Source organism: Dipodomys merriami, unplaced genomic scaffold (assembly GCF_024711535.1).
Source record: "Dipodomys merriami isolate MVZ:Mamm:240054 unplaced genomic scaffold, mDipMer1.0.p SCAF_116, whole genome shotgun sequence".
NCBI classification, from domain to species: Eukaryota; Metazoa; Chordata; class Mammalia; order Rodentia; family Heteromyidae; genus Dipodomys; species Dipodomys merriami.
This window is the reverse complement of record NW_027202449.1, coordinates 50001-73890: the sequence shown is the minus strand read 5'-3', so window position 1 is coordinate 73890 and position 23890 is coordinate 50001. Positions and strand designations below refer to the sequence as shown.

General features: G+C 61.5%; 1 protein-coding gene across 2 annotated transcripts in view; it reads left to right on the top strand.

Moving 5' to 3' along the window:
- The first annotated feature begins 6269 nt into the window (after nt 1-6269).
- The window catches only part of LOC138822819 (malonate--CoA ligase ACSF3, mitochondrial-like), a 37981-nt gene continuing 20360 nt past the window's right edge, over nt 6270-23890 (top strand). Inside the window, exons 1-7 of one of the 2 annotated variants that reach the window (XM_070015746.1) lie at nt 6270-6396; nt 6981-7082; nt 11831-12505; nt 14299-14454; nt 19080-19234; nt 20657-20802; nt 22562-22674. In XM_070015746.1, the coding sequence (XP_069871847.1) occupies nt 11852-12505; nt 14299-14454; nt 19080-19234; nt 20657-20802; nt 22562-22674 (1224 nt within the window). In that variant the 5' untranslated portion in view covers nt 6270-6396; nt 6981-7082; nt 11831-11851. The remainder of the gene's footprint in view (nt 6397-6980; nt 7083-11830; nt 12506-14298; nt 14455-19079; nt 19235-20656; nt 20803-22561; nt 22675-23890) is intronic. The other variant, XM_070015745.1, reaches the window with a different exon arrangement.

The window sequence follows — 23890 nt, the reverse complement described above, 5'->3', positions numbered from 1 at the left end:
GCTCGAGGTGGTGTGAGACCAGGCTTTTCTGAGACCGCCCGGCAGCTGGAGGCAGAGAACGGACAGGGCTGGAGACCTCCCCAGCCACCCCGCTGAGACCCGCCGCTGCCCACGGCCGCCAGCCTGTGGAGGGGCCGACAGGCCGCACCCTGGTCCATCGGAGGGCCACCGGGCCTGCCGGGCAGTGCTACCCCACCACGGCTTCCAGCAAGACGTCTGTGCGGTCAGAGGTTTTCTTATCTCAGGGATGTTGACCTGGATCGCACAGACCTGAGCCGTCTCTCTGTGCACCTTGCATCTCCTCTCCTCCCAGCCCTGCAGGCCCCATCCCTGCGCTTGAGTCCGGGGTCTATAACACAAAAGGTGCGGGAGGGGAGGGGGGTGGGGAGGAGGTGGGAAGGGATGGGAAGGAGAAACAAAGAAGGAAGCAAAAGTGCTTGATAAGAAATGCACTCATGGGCTGGGAAGGTGGCTCAGTGGTAGAGCGCTTACCTTGCATGCATGAGGCCCTGGGTTCGATTCCTCAGCACCACATAAGCAAAAAGAAAAAAGCCGGAAGTGGTGCTGTGGCTCAAGTGGTAGAGCGCTAGCCTTGAGCTGAAGAGCTGAGGGACAGCGCCCAGGCCCAGAGTTCAGGCCCCATGACCGGACCCCCCCCCAAAAAAAAGAAATGCACTCATTACCTTGCCCATGCAATTGTAACCCCTCTGTACAGTATTTTCACAATAAAATACTTATTTTTAAAAAGTGCCAGGGTGTCTCCCTGCTCTCTGCCAAGGGCATGCTCCTCAGGAATAGTGGTTCTGTCCAAGGCCAAAGGGGGCTGGGAGCCGGGTGGGAAGGGACTTGGGGGGACCCAGCAGGGCCTGGAGCAGCCAGCACAGGGACAGTGCTTTCTACGCTGCAGACAGACGGCACCAGGCCTGCTCCAGACCTCCAGGGGCCGGGAACAGAGAGACTGCTCAGCTCCAGCGATGATTACACCCAGGTGTCCCCACTGCACAGGGTGAGTGACCTCTGGGGAGCATTTAACTTAAAACCACGAGGGTGAAGACGTGTTTCCAGGACCAGCTTCCAGGAGTGGAGGAGGGAGGAGGGAGGACGGAGGACGGAGCAGGGAGGAGGGAGGAGGGAAGAGGGAGGAGGGAGGAGAGAGGAGGGAGGAGGGAGGACGGAGGGAGGGAGGAGGGAGCAGGGAGGAGGGAAGAGAGAGCAGGGAGGAGGGAGCAGGGAGGAGGGAGGAGAGAGCAGGGAGGAGGGAGCAGGGAGGAGGGAGGAGGGAGCAGGGAGGAGGGAGGACGGAGGATGGAGGGAGGATGGAGGAGGGAGCAGGGAGCAGGGAGGAGGGAGCAGGGAGCAGGGAGGAGGGAGGAGTTCTGGGAGTTCTTCCACCAAGCGCTACCAGCCCAGCTGTGAGTCAGGCTGAGCCCTGCTCCCTCTCTATGTCAGGCATGGCAGAGGACTGGACAGGGGCTGCCAGCACAGCGCGCAGGAAGCCAGTGAGCTTGGAGCAGGGCTGGGGGAGGGCACGATCCACACCAGGATTTCAGGGACTCTCAGCTGGCTGCACACCGTGGCAGAGCAGGGCTGGGGTCCCAGGAGAAACACTCCTCCTGGATGCTGTAACCCACAGCCCCGCCCGCGCCCGGGTCCCGGCTGGGGGCGGCAGGGGCCCCGGACCACAGCCTCACCTTGGGCCTGGGTGCTGCACTCAAGGCAAGCGCTCTACCACTTGAGCCACTATTTGCAGTTTTCTGGTAGTTTACTGGAGATAAGAGTCTCATGGACTTTCCTGCCTGGGCTGGTTTTGAACCGCGATCCTCAGATCTCAGCCTCCTGAGTAGCTAGGATGACAGGCGTGAGCCACCGGCACCGGCTTTGCTTTTATTTTGGTGTTGGCACTGTGGCTTGTCCTCTGGGGTACAACGCTGGGGCTCGAGAGCCTGGACCAGGCTGCTGCCTCCACCACGGCCCATGCCCGGCACCGCCTGCGCCCCAACGTGGGAGCTCCACAGCTCTGCGGACAAAAGGAGCAGCCTGGGAAGGACATTGGTGCTGGAGCTGCCAGAGGGGCAGAGGTCAGAGCGGTGGGAGGACAGGCAGAGAGCAGATTGAAGGTTCAGAGACAAATCACATTTCCAGTCTCCGAGACACGTGCCCAGCCACAGGCAGCCAGGGCAGTGACCCCGGTGGGTGCAGTGGCACAGGCTTCATCTCAACGGCTGGGGGTGTGGAGAGGGGAGGGGAGGGCCGGGTCACCTCACCGAGAGCTGGCAGCCGCTGCAGAGACCCACAGGGCTGGCTCTCGGGCAGTTTCGCCCTACGAGGTTTTGATGCACAGCTCCAAGGAGGGTGCCGGGGGCTTCGCCCAGGCCGTGAGCTCCAAGGCCCGGGAGCGGCAGGCCCTCGGTGGGGTTGCGAGGCGTTCCAAGATTCTCATCCACTTGCCCTGGCCTCGGGCCATAGAGGGAGAGGTTGGGCGAGGGTGGGCAGGGAGCCCCATGTCCCGGCCACTCAGACCCTCCACCAGGCTGCTGAGGGTCCATTCCGGTGCCAGCTGTCTCCGGACCACACGGGATGGGGCAAACTGGAGAAAGGAAGTCCTCAGGGCTCTACCCCGGGCCAGAAAGTGGGAGGCAGACCACAGGCGGGACTGGAATCTCTGCCTCGCTGATGGTCCTGGGCTTGTGGTCTCTCCCCCAAGGCACCGCGGGGAGCAAGCTGTCAGTGACACCCTGGGCTGCTCCCCTCCCCACAGGCAGCCGCTCCACAGCCTGCAGAAGAGAAACACGCGCCATGCGTTCACAGCGTGCGAAAGCTCCCTTCATGAGCAAGCTGCTGCCAGCCAGAGCCACACAGCACTCAGATAAGCAGGGGGGAGAGCCCAATGCCCCAGCCGTGTGGAGGTGTGAAGTATCTGATGGAGGGGGCAGGGCCCTGTCGCAGGATGCTCTGGCAGGAGTGTGTGTGTGTGCGGTGTGTGCGCGCACACACGCACAGGCACGCTCTGGGAGATGATGTGTGAATGCGTGTTTATGTATGTGTGTACACACACAGCATCGTGTCGCAGTATCTAGGTTGGTGCAGGTCAGTCTGCTCACTGCCAGGGGCTCTGTGCCTTTGACTCTGCTAATTCTCTTAAATTCTGAGGACTTTCTCTGCTCTCCCTTCCTGAACCTGACATTCTGCCAGCCGGGCCCTCCGGCAGGACTCCTGGCTTTCTTGTTTCTCCTTTGGTATTCCATCTGTCTTTTTGTTCTGTCTTGGGAGATTTCTAGTCTTTCTACGGAGGACCTGAGATCCCCTTACAGTCCCTAAAACAAAAACAAAGACAAAAACAAAAACCATCATCTATTTGAGGCTTGTGGGGCAGTGGAGCCGTGGCTTGTGGACTTGAGAGGTCTGGGGTTTTTTTTTAAGGGTTTTGTCACTCAGCTGTCCCTGCTTGCTGTGGCTGTTTTTGCTGACTTTTTCATTTTGCCTCTCCCACGTTAGGGACCATTCTTAGTGGTCTGGTCACCCCTGGCTGCCCGTGCTTATGACTGGACGGCAGGAGGACAGGCACTCGAGGGACCCATTCTGCTGGGCTTCCTTGCAGGGTGACTGGCCCAGCACCCACCAGTGCCACCGTCCTTGCCACCCTGACTCAGTTCACGTGAGCTGCACCACCTCCAGGTGCCCGGGAACCACTTGGGCAAGAATTCTGGGTGCCCAGCGGGACCCTTCCAGCAGTGGCAGATCCTGGCACTTGGGTTCCCCAGGCTTAGGGACTGGCTGGCCACTCAGAGGCCTGGCAGCTTCAAGAGCTGACAGCTAGATTTATGGACTATGGCTATGGATATTCAGGTTGGAGGCCAACCGTTCTTGACTTAAGCCACCAGTGGCCAAGTCCCTGGGAAGTCTTCATGATCCTTGGCTTCCAGAAGCCGTGATGATGATGATGTTGCAGCAAGCAGCAGCAGGCTGCACTTCTAGTGTCTTGGTGCCTGAATGGGCTCCGGGGCTGGACCCCTCCTCCTACAGTGGAAAGGGGTCATAGCTCTCAGGACTAGGGTGTCCGAAGGCCCCCGACTCTGACCACGATCCACACTGTCCCTTCCATAGCTTCTTACACTGGTCTTTCTGCAGCCTGCACTTTTTGGCTTCTCCTCCCTTCTCTCTACTGCATCATCACCCATCTTAACTGTCCATCATCTGTGCCCCGCCCACTGTCTGGAAATCTTCAGGTGTTGCTGGTGGTACTACCATCGTCACCACTAGCTGCCACCACCTCCAACACTGTTGTTTTTCACGTATCACTTCACCATCTTTTCCCTCTCCATTGTCACCAGCTTTGTCTGTACCTTGCAAGTCTTATATTGAGCCTAATATACCAGGGGCAACACAGGAGATCTCCCCGGCTAACTCACAAGGCGAACTGCTTTTAAACAGAAAGGGGGTGTGGCAAGATGTCTTCACACAAATGCAGGGCTGTATTTTCACAGTCTGGGCCTTCTGTTGGGACATCAGGGACACCAGGCCTTCTCTGGCCTGGGTAGAAATGGCAGTAGGCTCATCTAGAGTTTATCAAGGCTGTGATGGCAGAAAAATCCCACGCAAATGATCTGAGATGGGGGGCTGTGGCAGGGCCTTCAGGAGCAGGAGCTGCGCTTTGGCCGCGAGCGGCGCAGGTGCACACAGCTTCCCTGAGTGTTCAAAGCGTCCACCTGACTGTCTGCTCGGCTGGTGGCCATGTGCTCGGATTCTAGTCTTTTCTGGATTGCACTGATCAAGGTGGCAACCAGAAGTTTGGGACTGGGCCTGTGCCCAGCGGTTTCTCCAGGCATCACTGTCCCTGGGCTCCTGACCGGCAGCTGCTCCGCACTGCCCAGGGATGAGGGCAGGAGCAAAGCGTGCTTCCTCCCGAGCGGACCACGCGTACAGCGTGTCAGCACACGCTTTTGTATTCTTTTTAACTTTAGAAAAAATCACGCATTTCAGCCAACTGCGTGGCTTTGTGTCCGCCTTTCAGTGGTTTCTTCTGTTGTGCGGGAAGGCAAAACAGCCAACAAGCCAGTCCAAGATGGAACCCCAGAGGCCCTCTGTGTGGGTCTGTACAGATCACCTGGGATTTTATCAGGAAGCTGGCGGGCAGGTCTGGGCCAGGCCCGGGACGCCCCGCTCGGTCAGTGCCCTGGGACGCCCCCCTCGGTCAGTGCCCCGCCCGGGGATCTGCGCGCTGACGCCGCCGGCCGCCGGGCCTTGGAGTCCGCGCGCCTCGTCCCGGGCATTGCATGCGCGTTAACCGCGCGCTGACTAAAGGGCACCGGGGCAGAGCCAGGGGCGGGGCGGGCGCAGGGCGGGGGGGGGGGCGGGCTCAGGGCCGGGCGCGGGGCGGGCCCGGGCGGGGGGGGGGGGGGGGGAGTAGGGGGTGGGCGGGGGGAGTAGGGGGTGGGCGGGGGGAGGAGGGGGTGGGCGGGCTGGGCGCAGGGCGGGGGGGGGGCGGGGCGGGCGCAGGGCGGGGGGGGGGCGGGCGCAGGGCGGGGGGGGCGGGGCGGGCGCAGGGCGGGGGGGGCGGGCGCAGGGCGGGGGGGGCGGGGCGGGCGCAGGGCGGGGGGGGCGGGCGCAGGGCCGGGCGCGGGGCGGGCCCGGGCGGGGGGGGGGGGGGGGGGGAGTAGGGGGTGGGCGGGGGGAGGAGGGGGTGGGCGGGCTGGGCGCAGGGCGGGGGGGGCGGGGCGGGCGCAGGGCCGGGGGCGGGGCGGGCGCAGGGCGGGCGCAGGGCCGGGGGCGGGGCGGGCGCAGGGCCGGGGGCGGGGCGGGCGCAGGGCCGGGGGCGGGGCGGGCGCAGGGCGGGCGCAGGGCGGGGGGGGCGTGGCGGGCGCAGGGCGGGGGGGGCGGGGCGGGCGCAGGGCGGGGCGGGCCCGGGCGGGCGCAGGGCGGGGGGGGCGGGGCGGGCGCAGGGGGGGGCGGGGCGGGCGCAGGGCGGGGGGGGCGTGGCGGGCGCAGGGCGGGGGGGGCGGGGCGGGCGCAGGGGGGGGCGGGGCGGGCGCAGGGCCGGGGGCGGGGCGGGCGCAGGGCGGGCGCAGGGCCGGGGGCGGGGCGGGCGCAGGGCGGGCGCAGGGCCGGGGGCGGGGCGGGCGCAGGGCGGGCGCAGGGCCGGGCGCGGGGCGGGCGCAGGGCGGGCGCAGGGCGGGCGCAGGGCGGGCGCAGGGCGGGGGGGGCGGGCGCAGGGCCGGGGGCGGGGCGGGCCCGGGCGGGGCCGGAACCAGCGCGCCCGGAACCTCAGCCGGGGCTCGCGGCGCCGGAGACGCCGGGACGCTATTGGCGGCGGACCCAGTTTTGGTCCTTCCTTCCGGCTCGGCCCGACCTCGGCCCGCGCCTGACCCCCGTGACCCCAGTCTGACCCGGAGGCCGGAGGTGAGCCCGCGCGGCCGGGCCCGGGAGACCCCGCGTGCGGGGCGGGGCGGGGCGGGAGCAGAGCCCGGGGCGGCCGCGCAGCCGGGCCTCGGGGCCCCGTGACCCCGCGGGGCAGCGGCGCCCGGCTCCCCAGTCCCCCCACGCCCGACCGACTGGTGGAGGACGGGCTGTCGGTTGGACTTGTCTGTCTCTGTCTGTCTGTCTGGCTTGCTGGCAGTTGGACTTGTCTGTCTCTGTCTGGCTGGCTGTTGGACTTGTCTGTCTCTGTCTGTCTGTCTGGCTGGCTGTTGGACTTGTCTGTCTCTGTCTGTCTGTCTGGCTGGCTGGCTGGCTGTTGGACTTGTCTGTCTCTGGCTGTCTGTCTGTCTGTCTGACTGGCCGGCTGAGTGGCTGGTTGACCAGCTGGCTGGCTGGATGAATGACTGGCCGATGGCAGGGCCTCATTCTGCTGCCCAGGCTGGCCCAGAGCGGGAGATAATCCTGCCTCAGCCTCCTGGTTGCTGAGCTTACAGGCGTACCCCCCTCACCCCCCGTTCAGCTCCATCTGGCATTTCTTAGTGAAAGTTATCACCCCCGCCCTCCAGGGCATCGTGTGGGACCCAGTCCCCTCCACTGACCAATTCTGGGACACCTTCATCAAGACCACAGAGGAAGTTCTGGGGATCACTGATATACACGGTCTGGTGGTGAGTAGGTCAGATGTGGCATTGAATCAAAGCCAGGTGTCATTCCTTTAGGAACCTGCATTCATTTGAGTGCAAGTTTCATCCTTGTCTCTTATTGGCAGGCTCTAGTGAGCATGTGCCAAGGGACACTCGTCTGCTTGGCATGTGCTTAGAGAATCACTGTCACCCCAGGTCAGTGCCAAATCTTTCAGTCTCATCTTACAGGTAGGACGTGAGAGGGGAAAGGAACTGTTAGGGGTAAAATGTAGTGATGGCAGTGCCCCGTCTTGGTGATTCCTGTTTAGAGCCTCGGACTCCTGTTCAGCTGCTTCTTCTCATAATGCTGAGTTCCTGCTCAAACGCGTCTTCATGATACCCTGGTGCCTCCCTAAGCAATGGAAAGAGCCGGGGCAGGCATACACAGCCATCAAGCAATCACAAAGCCCAGGGAGGGGCCTGCGTGTAAAACTGGCCTCCAGAGGCCTCCATGAGACTCTTTAGGCTCTCCTCCTGATGCATCTCACTACTTTTCTTTTCTGACTTTCCTTTTGCTTTCAATAAACTTACTGTGTTTCCCTTAAACACTTCCCTGCCTTTTGATTCTCTAATGCGTGGTGAAAAGGAATCCTTTCTCCTAAGAGGTATCAAAAGCAAGGTTTAAGCAGGTGAAGAAAACCAGGAAGAAGAGCAGCGGTACGAGGCTGAGTTTGTGTGGAGGCTAGCTCTCTTCTTAACTGCCTTCTGTTGGGACATAAAAGAGAAATCCTCTGGGCTCTAGGATTGGCCCCTGAAGGGACCCGTATGTCCTGATGGCAGTCTTGCCTCTGGAGCAGCAGGGCAGTGACTCCCAAACCCAGAACGCCACACTGCCCGGGCCCCTCCGCATGCTGCTGCTTCGAAGGGGACAAAGCTTCTCCCCTCGGGCTGAACACCGAGGGACAGCTACACCGGGCTGGGGTGCCTGGGAGTGCTGTTTGCCAGAAGAGTTCCCCTCGGGGACCTGGCTTTCGGGAAGGAATGCTGCTGCATGGCTCCCAAGCTGGGGCCTGCCCTGACAGGTTTTGATGAGCTCCCAGCCAGGAAGGGGTGCAGGTGCTGTTCATTGATGCCCTCGTCCGCGTGATCAGGAGAATCGTGGCATTTTGGGGCTGCAGCTGTGGCATGACGTCAAGCACTCTGGTGCTTCACACACTGCCGAGTGATCAGTTGCGTTTCTCTTCTGCCTGCCGAGCAAATAGAGGAGCATTAGTGGTTCTGCCCTGCCCGTCCACCTTATGCCCATTGTATGTGGCCTGCTGACGAGTGCCCTGCAACTCAGCACCTCAGATTTGTTCAGTTTTTCTGTAGCAGCAGAAATCCAGGGTGTGAGCAAACCAGATGCTGCTTCTGAGCCCCTTGTGGACACAGGGCTGGGCAGCTGTGGGACCCTTGCTGCCTCTTACTGCAGAATGATGGGTCTTGGGCGACCGGCATTTGTAGGGCCAGCAAACACAGGACTTGGAAACATCATGAGCTGAGCCAAGCATCGGCACAGGGTCTGTGAGGCACGTGTGACTCTTGTGCACAGGGCTAGAGGTTTTCCTGCCGAGACCCTGGCTAGAAGAGAAATCAGCAAGCCACAGGAGAGAGGCCGGGAGGCCAGCAAGAGGGAGCCAGGCCTGAGCGAGGTCCTCACACACAGAAGGTGACCCGGTTCTGGCAGATTCCATTGTTGTAGTTTATTCTTTACTAGATGATTATAAAGCACTGTGCTAATCTTGTTTGTTTGTTTTTTAAGAGAACAAAAACAGTGCTTGGAGCATGCAGTGGGTGTCATTTCCCCAGCATGTCAAGATGGAGAAATGGATTTGTAGGCAGGTGCGTGGCCAGCATGGAGAAGCAGCCCCTGCAGAGGAGATGCACAGAGGACTGGAGAGGAGTTCTGACAATTCTCCTTACCCTTGTCACCCTCCTGGGCCTGCCAGGCAGGCCAAGGCCTACAGCTTCCATGCTGGGGCCTGCTGTGTGCCCCCATCAGCAGGGGTCTTGTCGCCCTGTCTCTGGAGTGCAGCACTATTTAGGGTCCTCGTCCCTGCCTGGAGCCCCATGGGGGCAGGCAATGCAGTTTGCAGCCCACAGAGCATGAAGTCTGCGTCGAGTCCTCACTCAAGACTCTTCTACTTACTGGAGCGGAGGTGGGCCTCTGGCCGAGCACTGCTCAGATGGCCGTACAGTGTTGCTGGGTGGAGGTGGCTGATCTGTTCTCAGTGCCAGGCCAAGGCAGGCAGGGGCTGTGACCTGGAGGTGACAGGAAGGACTTGAACCATCGGTGGTGGTGGTGTTGGCACTGGGAAGAAGGCATTGTCAGTTCAGAGGCAGAGTCTAGGGTGGCATCTACCACCCATACTGTACAGGAGCAGTGTGCAGGTGTGCTGGTGTGGACGGGACCACTCAGGCCTTGTGCTGGTGTGCTGGCGTGGACTGGGCCACAGGGGCTTGTGTGCTGGTGTGCTGGCGTGGACTGGGCCACAGGGGCTTGTGTGCTGGTGTGCTGGCGTGGACCAGGCCATAGGGGCCTGTGTGCTGGTGTGCTGGCGTGGACTGGGCCACAGGGGCCTGTGTGCTGGTGTGCTGGCGTGGACGGGGCCACAGGGGCCTGTGTGCTGGTGTTCTGGCATAGAGGCAACATGCTGGCGTGGACGGGGCCACTCAGGCCTTGTGCTGGCGTGGACTGGGTCACGAGGGCCCGTGTGCAAGTGTGTTGGTGTGGACCTGGCCACGTGGGCCTGTGTACAAGTGTGATGGTGTGGACCGGGCCACATGGGCCTGTGTGCAAGTGTGCTGGTGTGGACCGGGTCACGTGGGCCTGTGGACAAGTGTGCTGGTGTGGACCGGGCCACGTGGGCCTGTGTACAAGTGTGCTGGTGTGGACCGGGCCACGTGGGCCTCTGTGCAAGTGTGTTGGCGTGGATTGGGCCACGTGGGCCTGTGTGCAAGTGTGTTGGTGTGGACTGGGCCACGTGGGCCTGTGTGCAAGTGTGCTGGTGTGGATTGGGTCACGTGGGCCTGTGTACAAGTGTGTTGGTGTGGATTGGGTCACAGGGGCCTGTGTACAAGTGTGTTGGTGTGGACCGGGCCACGTGGGCCTGTGTGCAAGTGTGTTGGTGTGGACTGGGTCATGTGGGCCTGTGTGCAAGTGTGTTGGTGTGGACCGGGTCACGTGGGCCTGTGTACAAGTGTGCTGGCATGGACCGGGCCACGTGGGCCTGTGTACAAGTGTGCTGGTGTGGACCGGGTCACGTGGGCCTGTGTGCAAGTGTGCTGGCATGGACTGGGTCACGTGGGCCTGTGTGCAAGTGTGTTGGTGTGGATTGGGTCACGTGGGCCTGTGTACAAGTGTGCTGGTGTGGACTGGGCCACGTGGGCCTGTGTGCAAGTGTGTTGGTGTGGATTGGGTCACGTGGGCCTGTGTGCAAGTGTGTTGGTGTGGACTGGGCCACGTGGGCCTGTGTGCAAGTGTGTTGGTGTGGACCAGGCCACAGGGGCCTGTGTGCAAGTGTGTTGGTGTGGGCGGGGCCACGTGGGCCTGTGTGCAAGTGTGTTGGTGTGGATTGGGTCACGTGGGCCTGTGTGCAAGTGTGTTGGTGTGGACCAGGCCACAGGGGCCTGTGTGCAAGTGTGTTGGCATGGACGGGGCCACGTGAGCCTGTGTGCAAGTGTGCTGGCATGGACTGGGTCACGTGGGCCTTTGTGCAAGTGTGTTGGTGTGGGCGGGGCCACAGGGCCTGTGTGCAAGTGTGCTGGCGTAGAGGCAGTGTGCAAATCTGCCAGCGTGGACTGGGCCACGTGGAGCCCTCTGGTGAAGCAGGCGCCCGCCCCTCCCTCCCAGGAAGCTCGTTTGCTGCTGCTGGGTCTTTACTAGCAGTGTTTCCATCCTAGAAAGCAACCTAATGCTTACAGCTGGTGAACGCTCGCCCTTGGGGATGGCTGGGGGCAGTTGCCTGGTCTGCACCAGCCCACAGTCTTCTGGTGAGACCTGTGGGTGGGGAGGGACCTGCGCAGCCCCATGCTCCTCTTACCTGGTGTTTTCCCAGGCCTAGAGTTCCAAAACCCAATATTCAAGATTTACCTTAAGTATATTGAGTATTGCTTCTCTTTGGTTTTATCTAATTTATATCATTGTTTTAGAATCTCGTGGGGTATTTTTAAAAGATTTAAGCCGACAAGATTTAGTAAAATACTCAGGAGGCTGAGATCTGAGGGTCATGGTTTGCAGCCAGCCAGGGCAGGAAAGTCCATGAGACTCTAATCTCCAATTAATCACCAGAAAGCCAGAAGTAGAGCTGTGGCTCAAGTGGTAGAGCACTAGCTTTCGGAGAGAGAAACAATGCTCAGGGACACTGCCTAGGCCCTGAGTTCAAGCCCCAGGAGAGGCACAAAAAATAAGAGGGAAAGAAAGGGAGGGAGGGAGGAAGGAAGGAAGGAATCAATCCAGGCTAAGAAGCCAGATACTTGAAGTCTAAAGATGTTGAATGCTGGGCTGGGAAGGTGGCTCAGTGGTAGAATGCTTGCCTTGAATGCATGAGGCCCTGGGTTCGATTCCTCAGCACCACATAAGCAGAAAAAAGCCAGAAGTGGTGCTGTGGCTCAATGGTAGAGCGCTAGCTAGAGCTGAAGAGCTGAGGGGCCGCGCCCAGGCTGAGTCCAGGCCACGGCCCCGGGTGCGCTCAGTCGCTGTGGCGAGGCTGGGTGGGCCAGCAGCACTCATCGCTGTGTTCTCCTCTCTGCAGTGGAACCGGCACGCCGGGGCAATGCTGGCTGGTGCGATGCGCCTGGTCCGGTGTCTGGCCTCCCGCCGGCAGGCCCCTTGGAGACACGGAGCACGTGGCCTCCTGCACACGGCCCCCGCCGCCCCCCCGGATGGGGCTGCCCCAGTGTTTGTGCGAGCCCTGGCGTTTGGGGACAGAATCGCCCTGGTTGACCAACATGGCTGCCACACCTACAGGGATCTCTATGCCCGCAGCCTCCGCCTGTCCCGGGAGATCTGTAAACTCCGGGGCTGCGTGGACGGGGACCTCCGGGAGGAGAGGGTCTCCTTCCTGTGCTCCAACGACGCCTCTTACGTGGTCGCCCAGTGGGCTGCGTGGATGAGTGGCGGCATTGCCGTCCCTCTCTACCGGAAGCACCCCGAGGCCCAGCTGGAGTACTTCATCCGGGACTCGAGGAGCTCCATGGTGGTGGCCGGCCAGGAGTACGAGGAGCTGCTGGGCCCAGTGGTCAGCAGGCTGCGGGTCCCTCTCCTGCCTCTCACTCCCGCCGTCTACCACGAGGCCGCAGAGGGGACCACGGAGGCACAGGTGCCAGACCGGGTGTGGCGAGACCGTGGAGCCATGATCTTCTACACCAGCGGGACCACGGGGAGCCCCAAAGGCGCCCTGAGCACCCACCGCAACCTTGCAGCTGTGGTGAGTGTCGGGGCCTTCCTGGGGGCAGCGTGCCCTTCCGTGTCCCCCCTCACCCCTGCAGCCCTGGGCAGGCTCAAGGCAATTCTCAGCTGTCTCTGACACACACACACACACACACACACACACACACACTCTCTCTCTCTCTCTCTCTCTCTCTCTCTCTCTCTCTCTCTCTCTCTCTCTCTCTCTCTCTCTCTCTCTCTCTCTCTCTCTCTCTTTCTCTCTCTCCCTGCAAACATCATGAAGTTCTTGGTGAGAGGGACATGGAGCGTCCGGACGCACTTGCCAGGGCAGGTCAGCCATGCTTTCTGCAGTGGCCTCCTGGGTGACCCGCCAGGGCCACGGACACAGAGAGGACAGAAGAGACCACTGCATGCTGTGAACAGACAGCCCACCAGGCAGAGCCAGGATGTGTGTCTGGGACCTGAGATTGAGATTTGTGTGTTGGGTTTTTTTTTTTGGGGGGTCTGGTCATGGGGCCTAACTCTGGGCCTGGGTGCTGTCCCTCAGCTCTTCAGCTCAAGGCTAGCACTCTACCACTTGAGCCACAGCGCCACTTCCGGCTTTTTTCTTTTTACTTATGTGGTGCTGAAGAATCGAACCCAGGGCCTTGAGCATGCAAGGCAAGCGCTCTACCACTGAGCCACCTTCCCAGCCCTGAGATTGAGATTTGCTTGGGTGACCTGGGAGCAGGACCCATCTTTTGCCTGACCTGTGCATTATCAATAATGCCTGTGCACTAATTTTTTCATTCTATAACTTAGTAACCATTGTGACAAAACTCTTCAACCACTTTGCTTATCTGCAATAAATACTCCCAGAATGTATTTGTTTGCATTTGAAAGGAATGAAGTCTCTTATATGGTAGGAGAAATAAAGTAAAAACAGAAGTTCAAAGCACAAGAAGAAGGCAGGAAATAAACACAGATTCCAAGCCAGCAGCATGGCTGTGAGTGTGGTGCCCTTGGCCAGGTGCACAAGCACACCTCACAAGCAGCCACATCCAGGAGTGGACACATTCGTCTGTGAGATCATCAGGAGTGGACACGTTTGCCTGTGAGGTCATCAGCAGTGGATGTGTTCATCTGTGAGGTCATCAGCAGTGGATGCATTCATCTGTGAGGTCATCAGCAGTGGACGCATTCGTCTGTGAGATCATCAGAGTGGACACGTTCATCTGTGAGGTCATCAGCAGTGGACACGTTCATCTGGGAGGTCATCAGCAGTGGACACGTTCATCTGGGAGGTCATCAGGAGTGGACACATTTGCCTGGGAGGTCATCTCTGGGCCTCTCCATTCCCTGAAGAGACAGTGAGGTCCTGCAGTGTGCTGGACACGGCACCCTTGCCGTGGCTACGTGGGGCACTCGAAGGCCTTGTCCCCAGGGCTCCTCAGTACGAGCTGAGAATACACCCAACGCTGACTCTGTGGCTCCCCTCTAGCTGGATGGAGGTGATAGTGCAGGGATCACAGAGCTTGGTGCAGAGGCTGCGGTTGGACTGATCCAGTTAAATCTGGAATTCTGCTGTGTGCCTGGGCTGGGAACACCTGCAGGAGGCAGGGCCGCATTCACACCACTGCAGAGCCATGCTGCCCCGGCGGCTTTAAAGCGGCTAACCGGCTGTGACCCTTCCTGAGCACGCAGGGCCCTTGGTCATCTGGCCTCCATCTCTGCCAGGAATCACCAGAGGGAGGAGTGTGGACTTTCCTCTTCCTCCTTGGCCTCGCATCCACCCATGGGCGTCTCTAGGGGCACAGCGCTCCTGGTCTTATGGTGCTTTGTCCCCTGCAGGTGACTGGGCTGGTCCACGCCTGGGCCTGGACGAGAGATGATGTGATCCTCCATGTCCTCCCACTGCACCACGTCCACGGCGTGGTCAACAAGCTGCTCTGCCCGCTCTGGGTGGGAGCCACCTGTGTGATGCTGCCCGAGTTCAGTGCCCAGCAGGTCAGTCGGGAATCGGGTCTCGGCGCGAGCTGAGGGCCAGCTTTGCAGATACGTGAGTCCGGGGACCGCCGTGATAAAGGGCCGTGGGCTGGGCATAAAACATCCTGGGGCTGTTCTCACCTTTCTGGAGTGAGTTGAATAGAGCCAAAACCAGGTATGGACGGGCCTTCCATCTGGAGGCCCGGGGCCGGCCGCTGCCCCCCGTGGCTCCCGTGCCCGGGGCCGGCCGCTGCCCCCCGTGGCTCCCGTGCCCGGGGTCGGCCGATGTCCCCCGTGGCTCCCGTGCCCGGGGTCGGCCGCTGCCCCCCCGTGGCTCCCGTGCCCGGAGTTGGCCACTGCCCCCCCGTGGCTCCCGTGCCCGGGGTCGGCCGCTGCCCCCCCGTGGCTCCCGTGCCCAGGGTCGGCCGCTGCCCCCCCGTGGCTCCCGTGCCCGGGGTCGGCTGCTGCCCCCCTGTGGCTCCCGTGGCTCTCGTGCCCGGGTTGGCCGCTGCCCCCTGTGACTCCCGTGCCCGGGGTCGGCCGCTGCCCCCCCCCGTGGCTCCCGTGCCCGGGGCCGGCCACTGCCCCCCGTGGCTCCCGTGCCCAGGGTCGGCCGCTGTCCCCCCGTGGCTCCCGTGCCCGGGGTCGACCGCTGTCCCCCGTGGCTCCCGTGCCTGGGTCAGCTGCTGTCCCCCGTGGCTCCCGTGCCCGGGGTCGGCCTCTGTCCCCCGTGGCTCCCATGCCCGGGGTCGGCCGCTGTCCCCCGTGGCTCCCTGCCCGGGGTCAGCTGCTGTCCCCCCGTGGCTCCCATGCCCGGGGTCGGCCGTGTCCCCCGTGGCTCCCGTGCCCGGAGTTGGCCACTGCCCCCCCGTGGCTCCCGTGCCCGGAGTTGGCCGCTGCCCCCCCGTGGCTCCCGTGCCCGGGGTCGGCCGCTGTCCCCCGTGGCTCCCGTGCCCAGGGTCGGTCGCTGCCCCCCCGTGGCTCCCGTGCCCGGGGTTGGCCACTGCCCCCCCTGTGGCTCCTGTGCCCGGGGTCGGTCGCTGCCTCGCATGACTCCCGTGCCCGGGTTGGCCGCTGCCCCGTGTGACTCCTGCCAGCCTGTGCTCCTGGCAGCCCCTCTGGGCCCTGCTGAGCTCTCCCTCTGCCTGTCTCATGAGGATAACCCAGGATCATCTCCCACCTTTTTTTGTTGTTGTTGTTCCGGTCGTGGGGCCTGAACTCTGGGCCTAAGCGCTGTCCCTCAGCTCTTCAGCTCAAGGCGAGCACTCTACCACTTGAGCCACAGCACCACTTCCAGCTTTTTTTCTTTTGCTGGGGAATCGAACCCAGGGCCTCAGGCATGCAAGGCAAGCGCTCTACCACTGAGCCAGCTTCCCAGCCCACATCTCCCACCTTTAGGCTTTACTGAATTCCATCTACAGAATCCCTTTCTCTGCCTGGGGCTGTTCAGAGCCCAGAGCATTTGGACACCGCAGCCATGTCTGCAGTGAGGGACCCCGCGGCGGGCTGGCCCAGGCTCCTCTTCTCTTCCTTCCACGCGCTGCTGTACATGGTGTCACCTGTGCAGGGTGGCAGGTCAGAGCCAATGATTTGGAGGGAAAAAAAGCCACATCCAAAGGCCGATGCTGGCCTCGGTGACCCGGTCTATAACGCAGTCTCCCAGAGGCCGATGCTGGCCTTGGTGACCCGGTCTATAACACAGTCTCCCAGAGGCCGATGCTGGCCTCGGTGACCCGGTCTATAACGCAGTCTCCCAGAGGCCGATGCTGGCCTTGGTGACCCGGTCTATAACGCAGTCTCCCAGAGGCCGATGCTGGCCTCGGTGACCCGGTCTATAACACAGTCTCCCAGAGGCCGATGCTGGCCTCGGTGACCCGGTCTATAACGCAGTCTCCCAGAGGCCGATGCTGGCCTTGGTGACCCGGTCTATAACGCAGTCTCCCAGAGGCCGATGCTGGCCTCGGTGACCCGGTCTATAACGCAGTCTCCCAGAGGCCGATGCTGGCCTCGGTGACCCGGTCTATAACGCAGTCTCCCAGAGGCCGATGCTGGCCTCGGTGACCTGGTCTATAACGCAGTCTCCCAAGGTCTTGTCTCTCTGACGTTCAGGGGGTCCAGCGGCTTTGACTGTGCTGGGTAGTACTCGTCCTGCGGGAGTGGGCAGTGGTATGCCTGTCCATGGGGTCCATTCTGCTGCTCCTGCCCTTGCCTTGGGCCATCCTGCCCTGAGCTTACCCTCGCTTGACTCATCTTCCTGTCCCTGGCTGCCTGGGCCCGGGCCCCCATCTGCAGCCTGGGTGCTCCAGTCCCTCACCGGACTGTCAGAGCAGATGTGGGCCTTGCGCACCAGATCTGTGCACTCAGCACCGTCCTCCCCTGTGCCTCGTGGGCAGCTGCTCTGTGCCCTGGCATCTCTTCTGAGGTGCTGCGCTCCTGCGGTGACACTCTGGAGTTGCTCCTGGAGCTCTAGCCAAGGTCTGGGGCCCTATGGTCCATTCCTTAGCTTGTGATGCGGGCAGAGCCTCATTCGTAGTTTTTAACGTTCAGGAGTTTCTGAATACTACCCAGTACTTGATAATGATACTGTGGCTAAAAAAGACTATAGCCGTCTTAATCTCCAGTTTATAGCTTTAGAAATTTATCTCTGTGAAACCTGCTCTGAGCCTTAGTGTCTGGAAGAGCAGCGAGGAGCTCAGAGGAGCCCCTGGGAGCCCCGGTGTGTCCCCGTCTGCTCTGCGCTGGGGCTGTGTGCCCCCGTCCACTCTGTGCTGTGACTGTGTGCCCCCGTCCACTCTGCGCTGGGACTGTGTGTCCCCGTCTGCTCTGCGCTGGGGCTGTGTGCCCCCGTCTGCTCTGTGCTGTGGCTGTGTGTCCCCGTCCGCTCTGCGCTGGGACTGTGTGCCCCCGTCCGCTCTGTGCTGTGACTGTGTGTCCCCGTCCGCTCTGCGCTGGGGCTGTGTGTCCCCGTCCGCTCTGTGCTGTGACTGTGTGTCCCCGTCCACTCTGTGCTGTGACTGTGTGTCCCCGTCCACTCTGAGCTGGGGCTGTGTGTCCCCGTCCACTCTGTGCTGTGACTGTGTGTCCCCGTCCGCTCTGTGCTGTGACTGTGTGCCCCCGTCCACTCTGAGCTGGGACTGTGTGCCCCCGTCCGCTCTGTGCTGTGACTGTGTGTCCCCGTCCACTCTGTGCTGTGACTGTGTGTCCCCGTCCGCTCTGCGCTGGGGCTGTGTGTCCCCGTCCGCTCTGTGCTGTGACTGTGTGTCCCCGTCCACTCTGTGCTGTGACTGTGTGTCCCCGTCTGCTCTGTGCTGGGACTGTGTGCCCCCGTCTGCTCTGCGCTGGGGCTGTGTGTCCCCGTCTGCTCTGAGCTGGGGCTGTGTGCCCCCGTCCGCTCTGCGCTGGGGCTGTGTGCCCCCGTCCGCTCTGCGCTGGGACTGTGTGTCCCCGTCTGCTCTGTGCTGGGGCTGTGTGTCCCCGTCTGCTCTGCGCTGGGGCTGTGTGTCCCCGTCTGCTCTGCGCTGGGGCTGTGTGTCCCCGTCTGCTCTGCGCTGTGACTGTGTGTCCCCGTCTGCTCTGTGCTGGGGCTGTGTGTCCCCGTCCGCTCTGCGCTGGGGCTGTGTGCCCCCGTCCGCTCTGCGCTGGGGCTGTGTGTCCCCGTCCGCTCTGCGCTGGGGCTGTGTGTCCCTGTCCACTCTGCGCTGGGGCTGTGTGTCCCCGTCCGCTCTGCGCTGGGGCTGTGTGTCCCCGTCCACTCTGAGCTGGGACTGTGTGTCCCCGTCCGCTCTGCGCTGGGGCTGTGTGTCCCCGTCCGCTCTGCGCTGGGGCTGTGGTGTCCGCCGAGGACAGCTTCCAGTCTTGCTGTCTGAGAAGTTGCTCTTGGCCCTGAGTGTTTTCATGTGCTCAGCACCGCTGCCTGTGTGGACTTTCCGCTGAATGTCCCTCACCTGTGTCTCCTCTCACTGCAGTCCCAGTCTCTAGAGTGTGATGCTGTTGTACAAGGCAAGGGCTCGGGGCTGCTCAGCTTGGATGCTGTTCATCTGTTTCCAATGCCATGGGCCAGGACTCACCGTGAGGGCTAGGGGGACCCCAAGGCCAGGACCGCGGCACCCTGGAGCCTGTTCTGCCTTCCGTTCAACCACTGGGTTCAAGGCCACAGAATAAACAACCTTCCATGATGTCTGCTTTTCCTTAAGAGCTGTGGGTAAACATGAAACACCTAACCTGTGAGGTGTTTTCATATTAAAGCTCATTATAAAGTCACTATGGAGTCAAACACAAAGCTCACATGGTAACTAAGGGACCCGTCTTCCGTCTGTGCCAACACGGGGCTGACTTCTGGCCAGCGACCACCTGGGGCTGCCGCCGGCTTCTCTACCGTGCAAGTCACCCCTACGGAAGTAACTGGAGAAAGTTGACACTTCCGGCCACCGATAGGGAACCCTGGGCCCGTTCCTCGCGTGCTCTTCCTGCTCTCCACACGGAGCATGCTCTAGAGATGGGTCTGGGGCTCAAGAGCGCTCTGTGCTGGGAGCCAGGCTAGGAAAGGCTTCCGCTCAGGGAACTGACCTGGAACCGGAACGCATGTAGAATGTAGCTGCAAGTGCTGTTTCCTGATGTTTCTACTGGGTGCTTCCTTTTCTCTGTAGGTCTGGGAAAAGTTCTTAAGTTCTGAGACTCCACGGATTAACATGTTTATGGCCGTGCCCACGATATACAGCAAACTGATAGAGTACTACAACAGACATTTCACCCAGCCTCACGTCCAGGACTTTGTGCGTGCAGTTTGTGAAGAAAAAATTAGGTAAATGGAAAAAGCTCCCTTTCCTGTCCAGGAGGGCTAGTGATGGTCAGGTAGAAGTCAGGCTGCCGCTCGAGTGGTCTGTCTGGGCTCCTCTGTTGCTCTTTGCCCGTTCATAGTCCCGTACCCGCTCCTGCCGCCCCCCGCCTTCCGCACCTCTGTCTCCCTATCCTCACTGCCGCTGGTGAGGGAGGGTCTCAAGAGAGGACAGTGCTCGGACGCTCTTGCACGGCCCACGATGACCGCATAGTCTGTTTCTGCTCAGTCGTGGCTCTCTAGGTCCTGCCCAGCCCTACGCGCCTTCTCAGCTCTGTCTCTTCTGGCTCCCTGGATAGGTGGCTTTCCTCCCACGGGAGCAGAACCCTTTGAGCCCTTCAGTGGCAGGAGCTTTGTTCTGTGTTCTCTTATGAACCTGTAGGCATGGTTTATTTCTCAGCTTATGTTAAGGTGTGACACTGCTGGGCGAGGTGACTCATTCCTATGATCCCAGCTAATCGGGAAGAATCACAGATGAAGGCCAGCTGGAAATTCCATCTGAACTAAGCCTGGCCTGGTGGGTGCTAGCCTGCCACCTGAGCTACTTGCGAGGCCATAGGTGTTGGGTTCAGGCCAGCCTCAGGCAAAAGCACAAGACCCTACCTGAAAACTGATCTAAAGCAAAAAGGGCTGGTGCACCTGCCCAGAAAGCAAGAGGCCCTAATCCCCAATACCACCAGAAAAAGAATTTGACCTACTAACCCGAAGTGAACAGGCACACTGGGCATTTCCCCGTCCCGGCAGGGGTGAGGGGAGGTCTCTGTGGCCAGGGGCAGAGGTGACCGCGTGTACAGCAGGCGGATCCAGGCTGGCCGAAGGACCTGTGCGGTCAGCGGAGTTTAAGATGCCAAGTGCCACCTTCCCCAACCCCCCAGGCCCACCTCGAGCCAGGTTCCCAGGCCACAGAAGAACCAGGAAGCCGCACCGTCTCCCCAAGAGAGCCGGGCTCTGAGACAGTGTGTGTTTGATGGTGCTCACCCGGGGGCCCTGGACGTCACCCAGAGTCCGCCAGGAGCTTGACCAGCGCCCCTTCCTGTGCCACCGCCGGTGCCCTCTGCCCTGGGGCATGTGGCCTCCCCCTGGAGCTACGCTGGACCACTGCTGTCACTCCTGTGGTTGTGAACATTTGTATGGTCATGTTTGCAAAGTGCCACCAAAAACCCCAAAGATAACCTTTAATTCGCATTCCTTTGGCAGAACTCTGCACCTCCTAAAGCAAATCCAAATGAATTATTTCCAAGCAACTTAAGTTTTATCCCAAACTCATTTTTATTGTGAATCTCAAGTACAGGGCTGTGGAGCAAGGGTGTTTTACAGCCTCTGTCCCGGGTGAAGGCACGTGTCTTGTGGGAGGCCCCTTCAGAGCTGAGCCCTGTGCTGCTACCCTAGGCTAATGGTGTCAGGCTCGGCGGCCCTGCCCATCCCGGTGCTGGAGAGGTGGAAGAGCGCCACGGGCCACACGCTGCTGGAGCGCTATGGCATGACGGAGATCGGCATGGCCCTGTCCAACCCGCTGACCGCAGCTCGCCTGCCAGGTACCTGCAGCCCCAGCGCTTTCCTGTCCTGCTTTCTCTGAACGGTGGCGGCGGGGGTGGGGAGGTGTCCCGGCGACTTACATTGCAGAGGAAGGAGTGGTGTGTGCTGCTGTCCGGGACGGGCCACGGGGCTGAGGCCACCTTGGGGCCGGCCACCGACGGTGGAGTGGGTGGGAAGGCGTTTCCCGCTGCTCTGCCAGGTCAGTGGGGACGAGCTCTGCTGAGTGGCAGGTGCCCCTGGGGACGGGCCCCTGGCCGCGATGCCTCCTCCGTCCGGGCGGCGGCCGCAGACCCGGGTCAGCTTCCACGCCTCTGCTCTCCGCAGTGTCACGCTGACCCGCCCGCCTCGTGCCCGCGGGAGCTGGTGGCCCATCCTGCACCGTGGCTCCCTTCCAGCCCCAGCTGTCTGTCTGTCCTGTCCACCTGCTGCTGTAAGCCTGGCCACTAGCCAAAGGACATTCTGCTTCCTTCTGGCTTGGGGACATTCTGGGCCGGGTGTCCTCTGACCGAAGGCCCCGTGTCCCTCTGTGCGCTCAGCCTTGTGCTGGCTGGGCTGTGTGTCCTCCGGCGGTTGTCTGCCCTCTGCTCGCAGGCAGCAGGGGCGGCTGTGAGTCCCGCAGAGCCCTGGACGCTGCGGTGTCTCACATCGCACGGGGTGCTGGCATCTCTCCCAGTCTCATTGCTCTAGTAACTAGAGCAATTATTTGTTTTCATCCTGTACTCCGTCCCTTGCCGACTGTGGATGGAGGAAGGGGGTCCAGAGTCATTAAAGTGCGAGGATCCGCTGGGGCCGGCCTTGGAGCACAGAAGTGAGCATGGTGAACAGCTGGCCACACCTCGTAGCCTCTTAGATGTTGTTGGCGCTGGTCGCCGGAACCGAATCAAGTACCTGTGGCTGGGTCCCACGTGCAGGTCCCGGAGGAGCAAGCTCCGCCCCACACCATGCGGCTCCCGTCCTTAAACCTAGAAATGCGTCTTGAAAGTGCTGTCTCCAGGGATCCATGTCCTTGACAGAGGAGGAGGAGGAGAGGGCTCTTCCTTGTACCTTCCCACTCTCGGCTGCCCCAGACCCGGACAGCCCTGGCTTCGGAGCCTGTGGTTTGTTTCAGCTGCGGCCTCTGGTCCTGGGTGCCGACCTTGGTCCTCTCTGTGTTTGGGATGCGCCCACGCCGCCGGCTGCTCCAGCCGGAGTCCTCTCCTGCCAGCCCCTCCCTCCCCTGCACGTCTCAGCCGTGGGCAGGGCGCCGGGCGCCAGTCAGACGCCGGGCGAGGTCGGCTCACGCCAGAGCCCCGGAGGTGTGAGGGGGACTGGGGGCATGTTGCTGGTGCCGGGGCCTCTGCTCCCCCTCTCCCCGGTTGCTGTAAAGAGCGATGAATCATTTATAGCCTAGCTGTCACTGGGCCTGACAGGACTGGGGTCAGAGGCATGGAGGTTCTGGCAGCAGCCGGTTCCAGGGGTCTGGGGCCTGGCACCCACGTCCCTAGAAAACCATGGGTGCCTAGTACACGAACCACAGGGCAGGGTGCCACGTAACGAAACCACGGGTGCCTCGTGCACAGCCCGGGGCAGGGCCACACCTCAGCCTCACCGCGCCATCAGCCTGCTCTGACTGCCTGTGCACACAGTGCACACCTGTCTCACACCCACCCCCGGCTCGGGGGGTGTGTACACACGCACAGACTTACACACACAAAGGCCTAGGTGTGCTCTGTTCTTTTCCAACCTTCCAACTCCCACCTCTTTCCCCTTTCTCCTCAGGCTCCGTGGGGACCCCGCTACCGGGAGTGGAAGTACGTATTGTCTCCGAGAGCCCACAGAAGGAGGGCTGCCCCTATGCAGTCCACGCGGAGGGAAACGAGCGGGGGACAAAGGTGGGTCTGTGGGGTGGGGCCCGCTCGGTACGCAGCGGCAAGGCTGCGCTGTCCCCCGTGCCAGGGCTGGCTCTGGACAGCAGGGACACTGGCTGTGAGGCGGGGACACGTGCCAGCGTCTGAGGCCTCCTGCTGCTCTGGCTCCTCGGGGCTCTCTGTGGAGGAAGCCTCGGGGCGGTGGCAGCCTGGCCAAGGAGGCTCCCGGGCCGCAGCGGCCATGCTTGCAGATGGAGCTGGGAACGCCGGTCTGCGCTCTGTGCTGTCCCAGCCCCACGCGCTCCAGGGGCCTTCCTGCCACTGTCCTGCAGTTCTCCACATCTCCTGTGTCGCTCTGGTCTCCGCCAGGGTGACCACGGGCAAGGACATTCATTGTCTTATGTCCGTGAGGATTGGTCACAGTTTGGAAATGACCTGCCCCCCGCGCTGGTACTAGTGCCACTAGGGCACGCGCCGAGTCCGCACCCCGCCAAGGTTCCGAGATGCCAGACGGGGCCTTGGTGCTCAGTCAGGGCCTTGTTTGGACTGTGATCGAGGTGGGCCACCAGCAGGTGTCCTGCCCTTGGCTCAGTCTCTGTGGACGGACCGCGATGGAGGTAGAACCCCCTGGGAGGGGATTTTGCACAGGCCGAAGCGAGACCTGTCTACACAGCCCTTCTGCGTGTTCCTTGGGGTTTCACTGCTCATGCTGTCCTCACCAGCCCCCGGCTTTGCCCTCTGGCCCTGCCTGGCTCCTGACCCGCCCTCTCCTCTGTCCTGCTTGGGCCAGCCTCCCCGTGTGTGCAGCTTCTCAATCTGCTAGATCCTGGGGCCCTCCAGAGCCAGGCCACTGTTCCCTCTGAGGACGGGCCAGCGTTGCTGGTTTGTCTAGGCAAGATGCTTTGGGAGCCTGATGCGTTGGCACATGCCCGTAACCCCAGCTACTCAGAAGGCAGAAGTAAGGGTGACCTTGATTCAAGGGCAGCACCGTATAAAAACATAAGATCCCTTCCAAAACAGATAACATGGGAATGTGGCTCAAGATCACCTGCCTAGCAAGTGCCAGGCCCTGAGTTCAAACCCCAGTACTACAAAAAACGAAACTTTGGACTAAGTATCACTCAGATGTAGAATACTCGTCCACTTTGCAAAAGGCCCTGGGCATGCTCCCCAACCCTGCAAAAACCATAGAATTTATCAATTTAGCCGGGCACTAGTGGCTTACACCGGTAATCCTAGC